Here is a 14,830-nt window from a genome sequence, read left to right as displayed (position 1 = left end):
GGTAAAAAAAAATGTCAAAATTTGTAAGTATTTGTTAAATCTTTCTAATTTCTTACTCAAAAGTTATATTAGAAGAATTTTAACTTGGTCTACAATAGGATTCTTAATCCGACATTGACATAGCTTATATCTCTAATCATCTAAAAGACTTCTCATATAATTGCTGCAAAATTTGCAAAGATCTACAAGTATCTTATATATTAGAATTATAAAAAAAAAGATAACAAATTGTATCTATGTCTACATTTTTGCAACTTCAATTAGATATTGTATCCACTCATCATCTTTGTTATATAGGCCAAGAACTATACATGTAGTCTTTGATGTTTTACAGACTTAATCATCAACAATTCAAAATTCTTCAAATAATGTGGCCTCCTTGACTACCATGAGAAGCATTTAGAAGAAGTATTCTTCATTTATTTAGAGACTAACAAGGTATAAAAGACCTATTGTAGTGCCTTATTGATGCCTCTTCTAAGCTTTGTCTTTATTATCTCACAAAAATTGCATTACTAAATCTCGATAGAATACTTCGGCATCTCATATCACATTATTTGCTTCAAAATGCTCAATCAATGTTTTATTCGTTAATATCTTGGAATTAAAAAAATCCTATATACTTTTTGTATAAAATATAACTAAATAATAATTAGATATATAGACTTGTAATGTGTAATTGATAAAAAAATTTCATGCATTTCAAAAATAATTCAAGTATTATATTGCTTCAAATGTAAAAATATAGGGCGCACTAAGATATTATTTAATTTTGTTACAATTCTGAAAAACAATAGTAGTACAATTTTTATGCTTATAAATATACTTGAATAAATATATGACTATAGAAATAAATCTATATTTAAGAAGAACTAAATAAGTAAAGAAATTCAAAAAAAATAAAGTTTAATCCAAAATATTATATATATTGTGTTGAAAAAAAAACTATTTGCTTTATTTTGACATTGATCTAAAAATTATATTTTGAAGTCAAATACAAATTATGTATCACAATTAAAATATTATATATCTTATTTTTTTTAATCTTCAAAAAAATAGCTATCATTGCATCACAAATATACCAAATATCTATCTTTATTATACCATGTTTCTAAATTAAAATAACAAGGATACCACTTTTTATACTTTTTGTTTTTTATGTAAGGAAATTTAAGATTCTCAACACCAATAGAGCCATAAACCAAAGAATAAATTACCATATTATATTTTAAAAAATAAGTATCGAAGTCCAAGATTTTAACAAAAACCATTGAGTTGTATTCTTCTTAGACTAATGTTTTAAATGCCTCTTTCAAAATGATTTAGACATGTGCATATACAAAATCATTCTTTTCAAACTCAATTATCTACAATTTGATAGCAAAAATATAAAGAAAATTTCCAAAAATCTTTACAAAAACTTCAATTTGTTTGAGTTGAAATATTCAACTAACTATATCAAGTTCAACTTTTGTTGTTTGGCTAATATAAATTCTATTTAAATTTTTGGCTATTTGGAAGTACAAGCTAAAAAATAAGTTTAAATGTCCAAACTATTGCTACTGCATTATAAGATAATTATATCATTTGGTGCAATCTTATTGAAAATAATGATAGAAACTTAAATTTCTTTCTATGCTTTGTTGCATTAGTATTTCTAACATTAAGTACATCTTAGAATTCAAAGTAAATATTTCTTTGTAAATCCTTTTGATTTTTTTATATAAACCTAAAACAATATTTTTTCACACATGCATATCCATCCATTATATACTATTAAAAGACCTAGCTAACTTGAAGAAGTAAGGTTTCACTTGCATTCATTTAAAACATGTAAATAGAGAATTGAAATTAATTTACCATCGTATCTTCATCTTCAATCATAAAATTTTCTATCTCTTTAAAATCTATTCAAAGATAACTTTAGATTCTATTTATCTTGTATATATAGAAATATAAGTGTATATTGAAGATGGAATTAGAATGAATGTAATACAAGAATATAATAGAGACTTACACAAATACTTTTAATAACAATGGCTTGTTTATTAGAATTGCCATCAGTATCATCTCCTATCATAATTGCACTAACGTCATTTGCAGTAGGCGCATTATAATATTGGGCTTACCTTTGCCAAAGTCCCAAGAGCTAAATACTAAAATCCTCGGTTGTTCCATTCAATCTTTGGCCGTCATTAATAAATAATTGTACATATACATTTTAAGTATATAAGATGCTTTTAAAACTTTTTATTATTTTGCATTTTAACTTAGCAAAGTTTGACATCTTAATGGTAGACTGTTATGGTTAACTTTAATGGATTTTTATGAATTTTTATGAATTTTAATGATATTTATTTAAAAATCATTATATATTTTTTGTTTAACTCAATTTCCAAATTAAAAATGTATAGCTAAGAAAATTTGGGAGTTTTATGTATAGCCAAAAAAAGGCTCATTTTTTGATGGTATAGCTCTTTATATAGATAATATTGTATTATAACTCATCTATTGGATAAATTAGAAAAAAAATAAATCATAAAAAAATTGATTAAAAATATAATAAAAAATTATTTTAAAAACATAGGAAAAAGTCAAAAAAGTAGTAATAATAATTTAGGTCTAATATTATATTTTTGTAAAAAAAAAACTTCTCTTTATTTTTTAGAACTATAAATAAGACAAAAAAAAATAAATTTAAAAATATATATATGTATATGTGTGTGTGTATATATATATATATATATATATATTATAGGTTTCTTTAGATGAAATTAAAGAATAGCTTTTACCAAAAATTATCTAAACAAATCTTAGATTGCTATCTAAAAAAAAAATGGTTAAAAATTAGAGTCAAAATGAAATCCTAAGGCCCAAAACTGCATATTTACAAAAAACCAGAGTTTTTGTTGTTAATTGTAGAACTAAGTTGGAAAAAAAACTTAATAAGATTTCTTAGAGCATTGATTTTAAGTGATTTGAGGAATTAATGACTTTTTTAAAGCTTTGCAAACTCAAGGTTATTATGAGTAACTATGCTTTTTATGGAATAAAAAAAATTATATTTTGATAAATTATGTAAAATTTATCACAAATTAATATTAAAAAATTATAGATTTTTAAATATAGATGTATTAGATTTTTCTGAAAAAATAAACTTAGTTAGAAGTTTAAATTAAAATCAATAAAAATTAAAATACATTAGAGTCTTAAAAATTAAATTTTGAAGGTTTTTGAGCATTTCTACTATTTCAAGCAATCTCCTAGTTGAATTAAAATATTTTTTTAATATTAATATTTGACTTAATTTTTAATATTTATGCAAATGTTTACAGCAAGTAAATGATTTAAAAGGGAGCTATTGAGGCTAGAAGGTTGATATCAAGGTTTAAGGAGGATAGCAAATACTCGTGTACATTATGAATATTTTTTTCCAACCTATAAGTTTGGTTCTCTTCAAATTTTGTAAGCTTTTTGTTAATTAGTAAATTAATATATATATATATATATATATATAAATAAATATCAATAATTAATAAAATATATATTGAAGTTTGAAATCTATTATTTATTTTACTTAAGATTTAAATAAGATTTGTTAGGAATTTCGTAAAATTTTTTTTTTGATTTAATTGGAATTTTTTCATAATATAAAAATAAAATTTTAAAATATAATTAGAATTTAATTATATATTTTTAAAATTATAATTTATTAACGATAAGATTAGAATTTAATCATAAATTAAATTAAAATTTACTTAGAATATTTTAAAGCTTAGCTAGGATTTTATCATAAAAAATTTAATATTTTTTAAATATTTTTTAGGAATTTCTTTATGATTTATTTAAGATTTTTGCAAGATTTGTTTGAATTTATAGGGATTTCTTTAGGATTTAATTATGATTGTTTTAAAAAAAATAGATTTCTTTGGAGTTAATTAAAATGTGATAAAGATTTCTCTAGGATTTTTTTAAAGTTGATAGAGAATACTTAGTAAATTGGAAGCTTACCTAGGTTGTTCAAGAAAGCTAATTTTTTTTTTTTTTTTTTTGTTAAAAAATACCTTATGTATTTTTTTTTGGATTATAAATTTAACTTCAAGATTATAAAATTCTTCTATGGTAAGACGCTTAGTACATTTTTAGGCTAATTGTTTTATAATACAACAATAATAAATATAGTTATTATAGTATGTAAAATCTTGATCAATATTTGCTCAAAAAAATGCAAAAATTAACACACTATTATACCTACACATTTTCTTGCAAAATTCATTAGCTTTACAAATTATATCAAAACTTAATATATTATCTAAAAATAAACTTAAAGCTATAATATGCAATAATTTCATGATATACATTTAAGTTATTATGTAGAATATTTAAAAGAAGATTGGATCTTAGAATATAATTATAAATTAAAGTATTAGATTATGATGATATTTTGTAGGTATATTTTTAATATATACAAAAATAAGTGAGTAAATTTTAAAAATAAGAAGGTTTATAGTTTTATAGCAATAAGGCTCTAAGAAAAAAAGAGTTAGACTATATTAATATAAGATTTTGTTTTTAACCTTAGAATATGAAATGGTGCTTTGGAGCTTTTAAGATGTATTGATAGCTAAGCTAGTGAATAGCATGTTAGAAGTGTCAAGTTCAAATTCCACTACCAATAAAGACTAGTGGATAGAAAATTATATATTTTAAAACCTTCTAATTATTTATTGAAGATGATTAGAAGGTTGGTCTTACAGTGCTTGCATTAAATAATTACAGCAATTGACTTGTCACATATAGGTGGAAATGAAAAATATCCCTTAATAATAGCATGATGTATAAGATCCACATCTTTTATATACTCATCTTCTTCATATATATATATATACATATATATCAGGAATCACAAGTTGGTAGAGACCAAAGTGTGATGACATCTATTTTTTAATAATCTCCATCATTTAAAAAAAAAATGATTGAAGTTGATAACTGTAGAACGGCTAAATTAGTTAGTGCTAAAATTTTGACTTTAGTAGATTAGAACCGGTATTGATGAAATCAGGAAACCAATAGTCATGTGAAAGGTTCCAAGATACAATTAACTGACAAAAAAAAACCGGTTGGAATCTGAAAAAGGGTATAGTAGGAGAAAGATTGATTAGCTTAGGGCCAGACTTGTGAGTCTTAGAGCCGGGGTATGCTTGGGTGCTACCTCTATTTTTTTTCTATTTCTTTCCTTTTGTATTTTGATGTTTCGTTGTGTTTATAAAGAGAAGTTTATGAGAATTGTGTGTTGATCACAGTGTTACAGTGAATGCTGTATTGGACCAGAATTGGTTCTATACATTGCACATGAAATAGTGTTATAGATTGAGAGATGATAGTTTGAAAATGATTGAATGACCATTGAGTTGGAAAATATAAATGAAGTTAGAATTACAGAGAATTGATAAGAAATTGAGAATGTTGTAATTGAAGTTATTAAATTAGACATGGTACTGAAGAATTAATATTATACAATTCAGTGATTGGGAATTAACTTATTGAATATCAAATGATTATATTCAATTAATGGTGACCTTAACAATTAACTCATGCGACAGTTCTTTCCCTTGTGTTTGAACCGATTTAAACTATACTTAATTCAAAAATTGTGGCAATTCGGATTTTCTGATTACAATAACCAATAAATAATAGAATAATAATTCGTTAATTAAGATTAGATACATAACCAATTATTTTTTAATTAGACATAAACATGAATTATTAATTGATAAGTTAGATAAGCAAGATGTTGGATATAAATTGATAGATAGAACTTGTCAAGAACCGATTTGATGACATCATCACCAATCTTAAGAATTGGCTTTTAGACATAATTAGTTGCATATGTCAACCAATCTAAAAATAATAAAAAATAAATAATATTTTTTATTCTTTTTATGAAAAATAGTATAAAATTTATTAGGTTAAGAATTAGATTATAAAATAGTAGCCTCTTAAAAATAAAATATAAAAATCCTTGAAAAAGAATTTGCTCTTTTATTTTTTTAGAAATTTTATTCTAAAGTATGACACACATTAAATTACAAAGAAATAAGAGAGATGTTAAGTTTTATTAAGTTTTTTAGTTTTGAAAAGAATTAGAAGAAGTTAGAACAATTAATAGCAAAAAGAGGCCCAATGCTTTATTCTTGTCAAAATAATAGGTTGTACTTTCTAATAGGTCTTACAAAGGTTTTAGATAAAAATTGATCAAGAAAAAGCTAACTTTTCTATCAACCTAATAAATGTTTCAGCATAGGTTTATTTGCAAAGTACCAAACACATTTTCTATTATTTAGTGAAGAACTTGATAATGGCCCCTAGAGGTGGTCATCCTACCAAATTATTGGAAAATATTACATATTTTTCCATTAAAAAAATGATGTGTAAGATGAAATTTGTATAATGTATGCTTTATTGCAATGTGTGTATATCAAAGATATAGTGTCAACCTTGGTATGAAATTTGAAATGTATCGTAATCAACTCATGGTCCACTTTGAGGGCTTATATATGTTGTATTTCAATTGCAACATTATGTTGCTTAATCTAATTATCTAATAACTGCATGCCATTTACAAAATCCTTCTTTTTCTACTAAGATGCTATGCATGTTGCATATTATTTTCTAATTAGCTAGATTAGAAAAATTTATGTTCTTCCATGGTTAAAGAGTAAAAAAGAAAGAAGAAATTTCTAAGAATTTTGTCTTCAAGGATTACAAATTGATGACAAATTAGATGGATTGTATCATTATTATTATTTAAAATAAAATTTGAATATTTTTTTTAAAATAATCAAAGTAGAGTTGTATATGTATATTTGTAATTAGATAGTTTAAGATTCATAACAAAATTTTATAATTTTTGATAATCAAATATATATATATATATATATATATATATATATATATAATTTAGACTTGATTTATTATAATGATATTTGAAATAAATTAAGTAAAATATTTATTATCTCTTTATAAATCAAAAATAAAAATTTCAGAGATTTTTTTGTATTATTTTATTGATTATGAAACTATATCAATATTTATTTTATATAATATATATTAATTGTATAAATTAAAATATATAAATTTTTAAATTATAAAATAAAAAATATAAAAAATATACAAGTATATTGTTGTAATTAAGAAATTTAATGCCACCAAAATATTTTTTAAGCAATTTAATGCCACCAAGCAATTTAATGCCACCAAAATATTAAGAATTTACATCAAGCAATTTAATGCCACCAAAATATTTTTTAATTAAAAAAATATATAATGTAGTGCATTAATCATTTACCTCATCAAATTGTGTTTGCTTAAACAATCATATAGACATAAACATACATAGGTATATATATATATAGATATAGATATGGATTTATAATACATTATTCAAGTATAATATCATCCTAAGTGTTAATAGCATAAGAATACAAGTTTTCCAAATTATAAAAAATTATAAGAAAAAACTTATTTATTTATATATTAAAAATTATTAATTATGAAAAACTTAAAATATTTATGATTTAACAAATTATCTATGATTAAATTCAATATAATAAACAAAATATTTGGAAATATCATAAATTCACTTAAATGTATTCAAAGTTTATATCTATATATAAGTATGATTATTAATGTTATTTTTTAAATTTGATGATTATTTAATATAAAAAATTCAATGCAATTTTAAATTTTAAAAATTGTAACAAATTTAACAATAAACTTCTGAATACAAAAATACAATAGTATAGTTTATTTTCATTCAAAAAAATATATATATGTTGAATATATCACCTTTTATTTTATGATTATCAAATCTGATTTATAATCTTGTTATCAGTGGTAAAACTTGTACATGGCCCACAACTGCATAGGTCAACCAAAATCTTTGTAATGACACTGACTAGTGCAATTAGATTGGTTATGAATTATGCTGCTCTGATCTTGGAGTGCCGATGACATAATGCCTTGCCAAATTTAGGAAACAATGACCTAACTATATTTTCTTAAAAGCTTAAATCTTTTTAATTTGATATCAAATTGTTGGTTATTAAAATTACGCTGTATATGTATATATATATATATATATATATATATGCATACACATACATTACCAATTACAAGCATCACTGGTTGCTACAATTATTAAATACATTTTTTTGATTCTAAAAGATAATAATATATGAATAAAACATGCAGATTATTAGTGAAAATATAATACTTTGAGGAATAAATAATAAATACAATTTTTGGTTGAGGCTTGGATTTAAACTATCATAGGATGTACCAAATTCTCTATTTTAATTTATAACATAACACCTTTTAATTTATTAATTTAAAATAGATGTACTATTTGAAAATAATAATATGTTAGAAATTTGGATGTGGATAACTTTCAATCATTACAGCACTAATTTTATTTTCAAAAAATATTTATATTATGTTGAATGATATTAATTTGTTGTAGTTATTATTATTTAACTATTAAATATATTACTTCGATACTTATAATATAAATAGGTGGATTGTGTAAAAGAGACTGTGAAGTGATATTATAATTGAATTATTATATTAAAATTTGAAAACTTAAAAGCTACCAATTATATAAAATGCAAGAAAAGAATTGACAAGTCTAAGAATAATATTACTCTTGTACATTTCATTAGTACTTGTAATACTAAAATCTATTGTCTAAGATTCTAATGACATATTGTATAAAGTGCAAAGAAATCAATGCTAAGAGTTTTTTTTTCCAAGAGCTATAAAAATTACCAACAAAGATTTTAGAAGACATTTTGTGATAAGTTTTCTTTTTTAATTTTCCACAAAAAATTATTAGAAAGAATTGAAATTATTCCTTAAGAAATACCAAAATTATTCTTTAAGAAATCAAAAAGAGTGAAAAATATTTTTAATAGATCTAAAAAAATTAAAAAATTAAAAAAAAAAAAAAAAACTAATATACAAAGAAAATGTACAAAAAATCAAAAACCAAATACACAATTTTTTTTTGTTTTAGATTAATGTTTCCATCCACCAAACAAGTATATATATATATATATATATATATTCATACATATATCAAATAAATAATTCATTCATCCATTCATTCATTCAGATCCTGGTAGTATATACCGATGCGCGTGAGGGATGAAAACACGAGGTTGACGAGAGGACCGGCCGGGTTCCTTACCACAAGTGCTGTGGACCCGCGTCACACGCGCCCTCACCCTCAGCCCCAGCCGTCCTAGCGGTGCCGCGTCCGCCATTTCATGGCGACCTGCACAATTCCATCGCCATTCCGTCTAATGGAAAAGCAAAGCCCACCACTACCACCCACGCAGCCCTTCTCCTGCTGCTTCACATATAATCTTCCCTTCCCCCTCGCTTCTCTTCACAATCTCTTTTGCCAACTCTTCATCGTGACCGCCGCGTCGCAGTTCCAGTCTGAGAGCCTCAGTAATTCATTCACCTCCGACAAGTTCACACACAGAAAAGAGAGCGAGAGAGCATGTGGGTTTCACCTCCAACAAGTTCACAGAGATAGGAAAGAGCGAGACACCAGGTGGGTTTCATCTCCGACAAGTTCACAAGGAAAGGAAAGAGTGTAAGAGCGGGTGAGTTTCACCTCCGACAAGTTCACAAAGAGAGTAAAGAGTGAGAGAGCAGGTGGGTTTCAGAGAAAGTTGCATTATCCCGACGATGGAGATTCATCACAAGCTCGCGCGGGCTCTGATGAGGAGGAGATACGAGAGGGTGGGGAGGAGTTACAGTGAGTCAGAGGGGCTTCCTATGACATCGAGAGTAGAGAAAGGGAAGGGCGTTGTTGACGAGACAAGGGCCGATGTTCCGGCGATCTATAATCCCAAGAAATTCACGGTCCTTTCTTCGTCGAATGATGTTGTGGACGAGGCCTGGTTGAATGCGGCACTGCGCCGCACCATTGCGGAGGGGCGATTGAACGTCATCAGCTCTTCCCCTCAGCAAGTTTCCTAGTAATCTGGCCCAGTGAACCAGGACTTAAAGCCAGGAGTTCTAGGAAAATCATTCAAGGGTGACTAAATTTTTTGCCCAAGGTTCATTCGGAGCAAGTCCTCGATCAAGGAACATTTAGGACTCCAATCAAACGTCATCGAGAGTTCGTCTGCACCCCATGCCTGATTAGAAGCTGGACGTCAATCGTCAACCAGCAGATTTTCGAAACAGCAATTAAGAGGCTGTGAGGAGGATGGTGCTGAGGACGAGTGTGAGTGCCAAAGAGCTTCAGCTTGGGCTGCACCAATTCGCCCGCGGACAGATGATAGCAATCATAAATCAGCTGGTGAAAAATCATCAATCATAAAGTAAGAAATTGGTAGTACTTCAGAAAAAAAAAGGTATCGTGGAGTAGTTAACATAGTAGCGTATTGTAGTGCACAAAGACTCATTTTTTTAAAAACGCTTATCTCCACACATGTATCTACACGTTCAAATTGAACTAAATTTCACCAAATCGGCAAGCGATTCAACACTTCAGTTTCTGCAGTCACGTGTGCACGCATTTCGAAGCCTTGAGGTTTGTATCACACACCAGAGAATTCCAGACTCTTGCATGCATGGTATAGCTTGCTTTCATAATCACAAACGTGAGGAAATGTTTAGTGAACGCGATCATAGCAGTTGAGATTTCATTATTGGAGTGTAGAATTTCACCAATAATCACCAGTAATAGTGAATCGAATGAAGGTGCTGTTTGCTTCCTGAATTTCACCAATCATCACTCCCTCACCTAATGATGAGAGAGTCTGGATTATTTAAAACAGCCACTGGAGCAGTTAGGGCAACAAATTCAATATCGCAAAGAGGGTGTACGATTTCTGCAGTCCAATAGTGGCGACCCAACACTTACACCGAGGGATAGTGAATAGAAGCTCCTCTTTGGAAAGGACAAGATTGTGATAGATTCCATGCCTGTCGAAAAGAGCACCAAACATGGTTCGCATTTTCAACAGGAATTCCACATTTCTTTCAACGCAGTACGGTTTGCAAACTCCACTCTCTGGGGAGAACAACAATGTTTGACTTTCAACGCCGCACTTTGGAAAGCCACGACCCAATGCTATCCGGTTCTGTTTGCACCAGGCCGCTCTTTTGCAATAACTGGTTCTTGCTTTGACTCGGTGCTCTTCCTTCTCGAACCGAAGGTGTGATACGTGTTGAAAAAAAATACAGAAAGTGAACCTTCGTGCTTGGATCCGAGCCCCCTAACACCTCCATATTATTTTCCTATTTCTTTTTTTCTTAATTTTCTTTCTACCATTGGAAAAGCTTCCTCACGATCTTCTTTTTTGTTTCAATCAAATTGACAAAATGGATACTCCGCAATGGTCTTGATGGTAAACGAATTCAGGAAGTAACCCAATATGAAGTAATCATGAGGAAGTATGTGTGTGTGTGTGTATATATATATATTTACATTTCTCTGTTTTATTTTTCAGTTTCATTACTAATTATTTGATGGAAGTACGAGCTCTGCTTTCGGTCCTAAAAAAAGCAGCTCGAGGCAATTATTCGTTTTGGAACCATCAGCGAAGAGGACAAGATGATTCCCAGTTTTGAAGCTGTCCTTGTTAACCTGCTGCTTTCAACGCTGTAGGGCCGTCTCTTCAACGAATCACGGCCATTACTTCCACGACACGGGACCTTCGATTGGTCGCACGAAGGGCTTTTACTGCCTCCATTGTTACTCGCCTGATGTTGGCGCCAAAGTAAAGCTCCTTGAAGTCACGATCACCGGTGGTGATGCGATCGCCGAAGCTGCCAACAACACCTCTGCTCCACTTCGTCGACACATCCACTGTCACACAGCAGATCACCTTCATCTCCAATACCCTGTAAATCTCTCAACAGTACGAGTCAAAGCCAATACATCAGATCGAAACCAATTGTTTCGTGGATGGTTTATTGCGTTCCATGTCCTCTTGTGCCGCTACAGTGACTCCTGTCAACTGGGTCAACCTGGAATATGCTTAGAATTTGTAACTGGATACTTGACAGCTCTGTTTCTGAGTGGATTGAATTTATTGTAATTTTTACCAGAATCCAATGTAATTCATTTTCAAAGTTGAGTTGCAATCGCTTTCGTATTTATCGGTTTTAATGGACTCGTAAATCATTCCAATGTTTGTTCTAAGCCAAAATCGAAATGTCCGATCAATTATGGCTCTTCTTAATTTTGCCTGTTCCTTTCCATTTTCAACCAGCTCAAACAGTTATTCATTCAACACCTTCAAAGCTTCGAAGAAGATTTTTGCAACTTTTAAAAAGTACAGAGTCCGACTACAAACGCATGAATTGTTTTAGTGCTTTGTGGTGAACAATTCGTGTACGCTCTATTCTCAAAAGCAGATAGACTTTTATTATTCCCATTATGTCTTGTGTCCTTTGTTTTACCTCTCCTTCTGCAATGTCGAATGAAGGTTACCCATATCCAAGTGCCTGTGAAGTCTCAATTTGCTAATATTGAAGTCCCTGAAAAGCAGAAAAGAAGAACAATACTTCGCAGAAACATGCGTAAACAAAAACAAATTCTCGCCACAGAAAAAGTCCAAGAAACTCAGAAGCGTCAGCAGGATGTTGCCTGTTCATTTCTCTCCAGGGTCAACGAAGATCCCAAGTGTTCTCATTCGAAGCAACCGTGACGTCGAGAATCTGCCCTCCCCCTCTTACTCGCCACCACTTGCCACCATCCTGCAATTCCAAGTTCATTCCAGAGCTTCTTGATGTCCAACTGCTGACCTCACCGGTCAGCCGGTGCCATGCCCGAGACGAGGCAGAAGGGTGTGTTGTTAATGTTGTTGCTGTTGTTTCGAAGATCTTGCCAACTGGGGTCAGTGCGGAAAGTCCATCCCGGCGGCACTTCCAGGCACGAGTCTTGGTCCTTGAGGGTCACGGTCATAGCCGCTCTCAGTCTCTCGCCTTCTCTCTCTCGCTCGCGCCCTCTCGCAGCCAGTCAGTCAGTCGCTCGCCGTTGCACTCGAACTGAGCACCAAAGGGAAGTTTCGAAGATGGGATTGCGATGGCTGCTTTGATGGGTCCTCCTGCCACAGCGCAGTGAAGGCATAAAAGAGAGCTGAGCATTCACGTTGCGGTGGCGACCTGCGCCGCCACCGAGTGGTGGGTCGGCGCGCCTGCCACTGCAAAAGGAGAAAGAAGGAAAGGGAAGGGAAAGGATTCGAAGAAGGGCAGTGAAACTTCCTGTTCAAAATCACTACCTGCACAATAACATACCACACACGCTCTTAATAGCATACTAAAGTATTCTTTTCTTCTCCGCTACAAATTTATTACAGCTAGATTACACTGCCAGTAATAACATCACTGCTATTTCCATAAGTAAAGAAACGTGAAGAATCAGTATTCCAGAGTTGTGAAAACCCATATTTCTTTGTTAACAATTACGGATATTGTTTAAGGCGTTGTAGCCTTGAATGGTCGGATATTTCATGAGTTAGCGGTCCCTATTGCAAACCCACAAACAACACCCTTCGCTTCATTTCCCCACAAGGTCAGAGTGCGACAATTCCAAATAACCTTCTTCTATGCAAAGTGACCAATTCCATCCAATGGGGTTGGATTAGCAAATGGACATGGCCAATTCTGGACGCATTTGTCAACGTGAAGGGGAGAGGGAGGCCAGAATTCGGGTGGAATCTGTAGACCAGCCACGACCTGCACGGCTGTTCCAGGGTCTCGAGAGTAGAGGCGAGAGTTGGTTTCACTTAACAGCTAAGAGCTCTGGACTGACGATAACTCTTTCGCCTCGTCCGGCTGCTGTGTGGCAAGCCTCCTCCTCCTCCTCTGCGATCACAATGCACATGAACGTCTTCGTCCTCGTGCGCTGATGTTTACGAAGGCTTCCGATTGCCTTTCGTGACATGCAATATATCAATACTGGTGTGAAGTGGAGTGAATTGAAGTTGAGGGGTGAGTGTATTGCTTGAAGTCCCGTTTAGTGTATTAGTGGAGGGTTGGTCGGGATGGAGCTCTGTGGATCATTTTCCAGAGCGTGGATGCGGAGGAAGTACAGCCGCATTGAGGGAGGCAGTGGCTTCGTGGTGAAGCGGAAGAGGGTGAAGGTAGCGAACCTGGAGAAGGAAGTTGCGGGTCCAAGACGACAAGCACACAGGCACAACCTGCGTTGCTTCCGCCTCCGGTTCCTCCTGCACGGGCAGCTCCTCACTAGCTTGAAGGAGGCGTGCATGAGGTTAATGCACGGTGGAACTAAGTCCGCACCCCGAATCGCACCACCGCAAACCCCAGGGATTGCAGGGCTGTCCAAGCGGCGAACCTTGCGCTCGTCCTCCAATGAAGTCGTCGACGAAGTGTGGTTCAATCAAGCACTACGCCGCTCCATTGCTGAGGGACGAATTACCATTTGAGAATTCGACTTCCCTCTGTTGCTTGCATACTTCTGTGCGACACCGTTACAAGGACCAAAGGGGAGAGTTGGCTATGTCTTTCCACCTTAGTTCAGTCCACAACATACGTTGTAATTCTACCCTGTGCAGCTTCAATGCCAGTTATAGTAATATGCAGAGCTTCCAAGAATAGGTTAAAAATAGAAATCATCAGTCAACCGCCAGAAGTCTCCTTCACGACATTGTCCGTTGCTCTCAAACAACTTTCACTTGTGATCAAGCTAACACAACTTACACTTGCAACATAGCAGCTAATACTACTCTGTTCATTTCCAGGATTAGTGAAACCGTCAAGCATGGGAAAATTAAGATTCAAC

The 14,830-nt window shown here is 31.4% G+C and overlaps 1 protein-coding gene across 3 annotated transcripts; it reads right to left on the bottom strand.

Annotated features, from left to right (window-relative positions):
* Positions 1-10,131: 10,131 nt before the first annotated feature.
* LOC112280640 (uncharacterized) lies at positions 10,132-13,465 on the bottom strand. Of its 3 annotated transcripts, XM_073533087.2 has the most exons (4): positions 13,308-13,465; positions 12,487-13,133; positions 12,130-12,272; positions 10,132-11,925 (listed from the first exon to the last, which is right to left on the bottom strand). In XM_073533087.2, the coding sequence occupies exons 3-4, from the start codon at positions 12,207-12,209 to the stop codon at positions 11,700-11,702; spliced, it is 306 nt and encodes a 101-aa protein (XP_073389188.1). In that variant the 5' UTR covers positions 12,210-12,272; positions 12,487-13,133; positions 13,308-13,465; the 3' UTR covers positions 10,132-11,699. The 3 variants fall into 3 exon arrangements, with proteins under 3 accessions (XP_073389188.1, XP_090104984.1, XP_024372102.1); XM_090248858.1 differs by lacking the exon at positions 12,130-12,272; XM_024516334.3 differs by lacking the exon at positions 13,308-13,465 and having other exon boundaries at positions 12,130-12,510.
* Between the last annotated feature and the right edge of the window lie 1,365 nt (positions 13,466-14,830).

Source organism: Physcomitrium patens, chromosome 3, assembly GCF_059467195.1.
Source record: "Physcomitrium patens ecotype Gransden chromosome 3, ASM5946719v1, whole genome shotgun sequence".
NCBI classification, from domain to species: Eukaryota; Viridiplantae; Streptophyta; class Bryopsida; order Funariales; family Funariaceae; genus Physcomitrium; species Physcomitrium patens.
The sequence above is the reverse complement of the archived record's forward strand: the minus strand, read 5'-3'. Positions and strand labels throughout refer to the sequence as shown.

What these genes read in the sequence shown, in the direction of transcription:
- LOC112280640 (XM_073533087.2), bottom strand. Translation starts at nt 12,209, where the DNA reads ATGATTTACGAGTCCATTAAAACCGATAAATACGAAAGCGATTGCAAC. An exon ending in ATGAATTACATTGGATTCTG is followed by an intron (nt 11,926 to 12,129) that starts GTAAAAATTACA and finishes AGAGATTTACAG; the next exon opens with GGTATTGGAGATGAAGGTGA.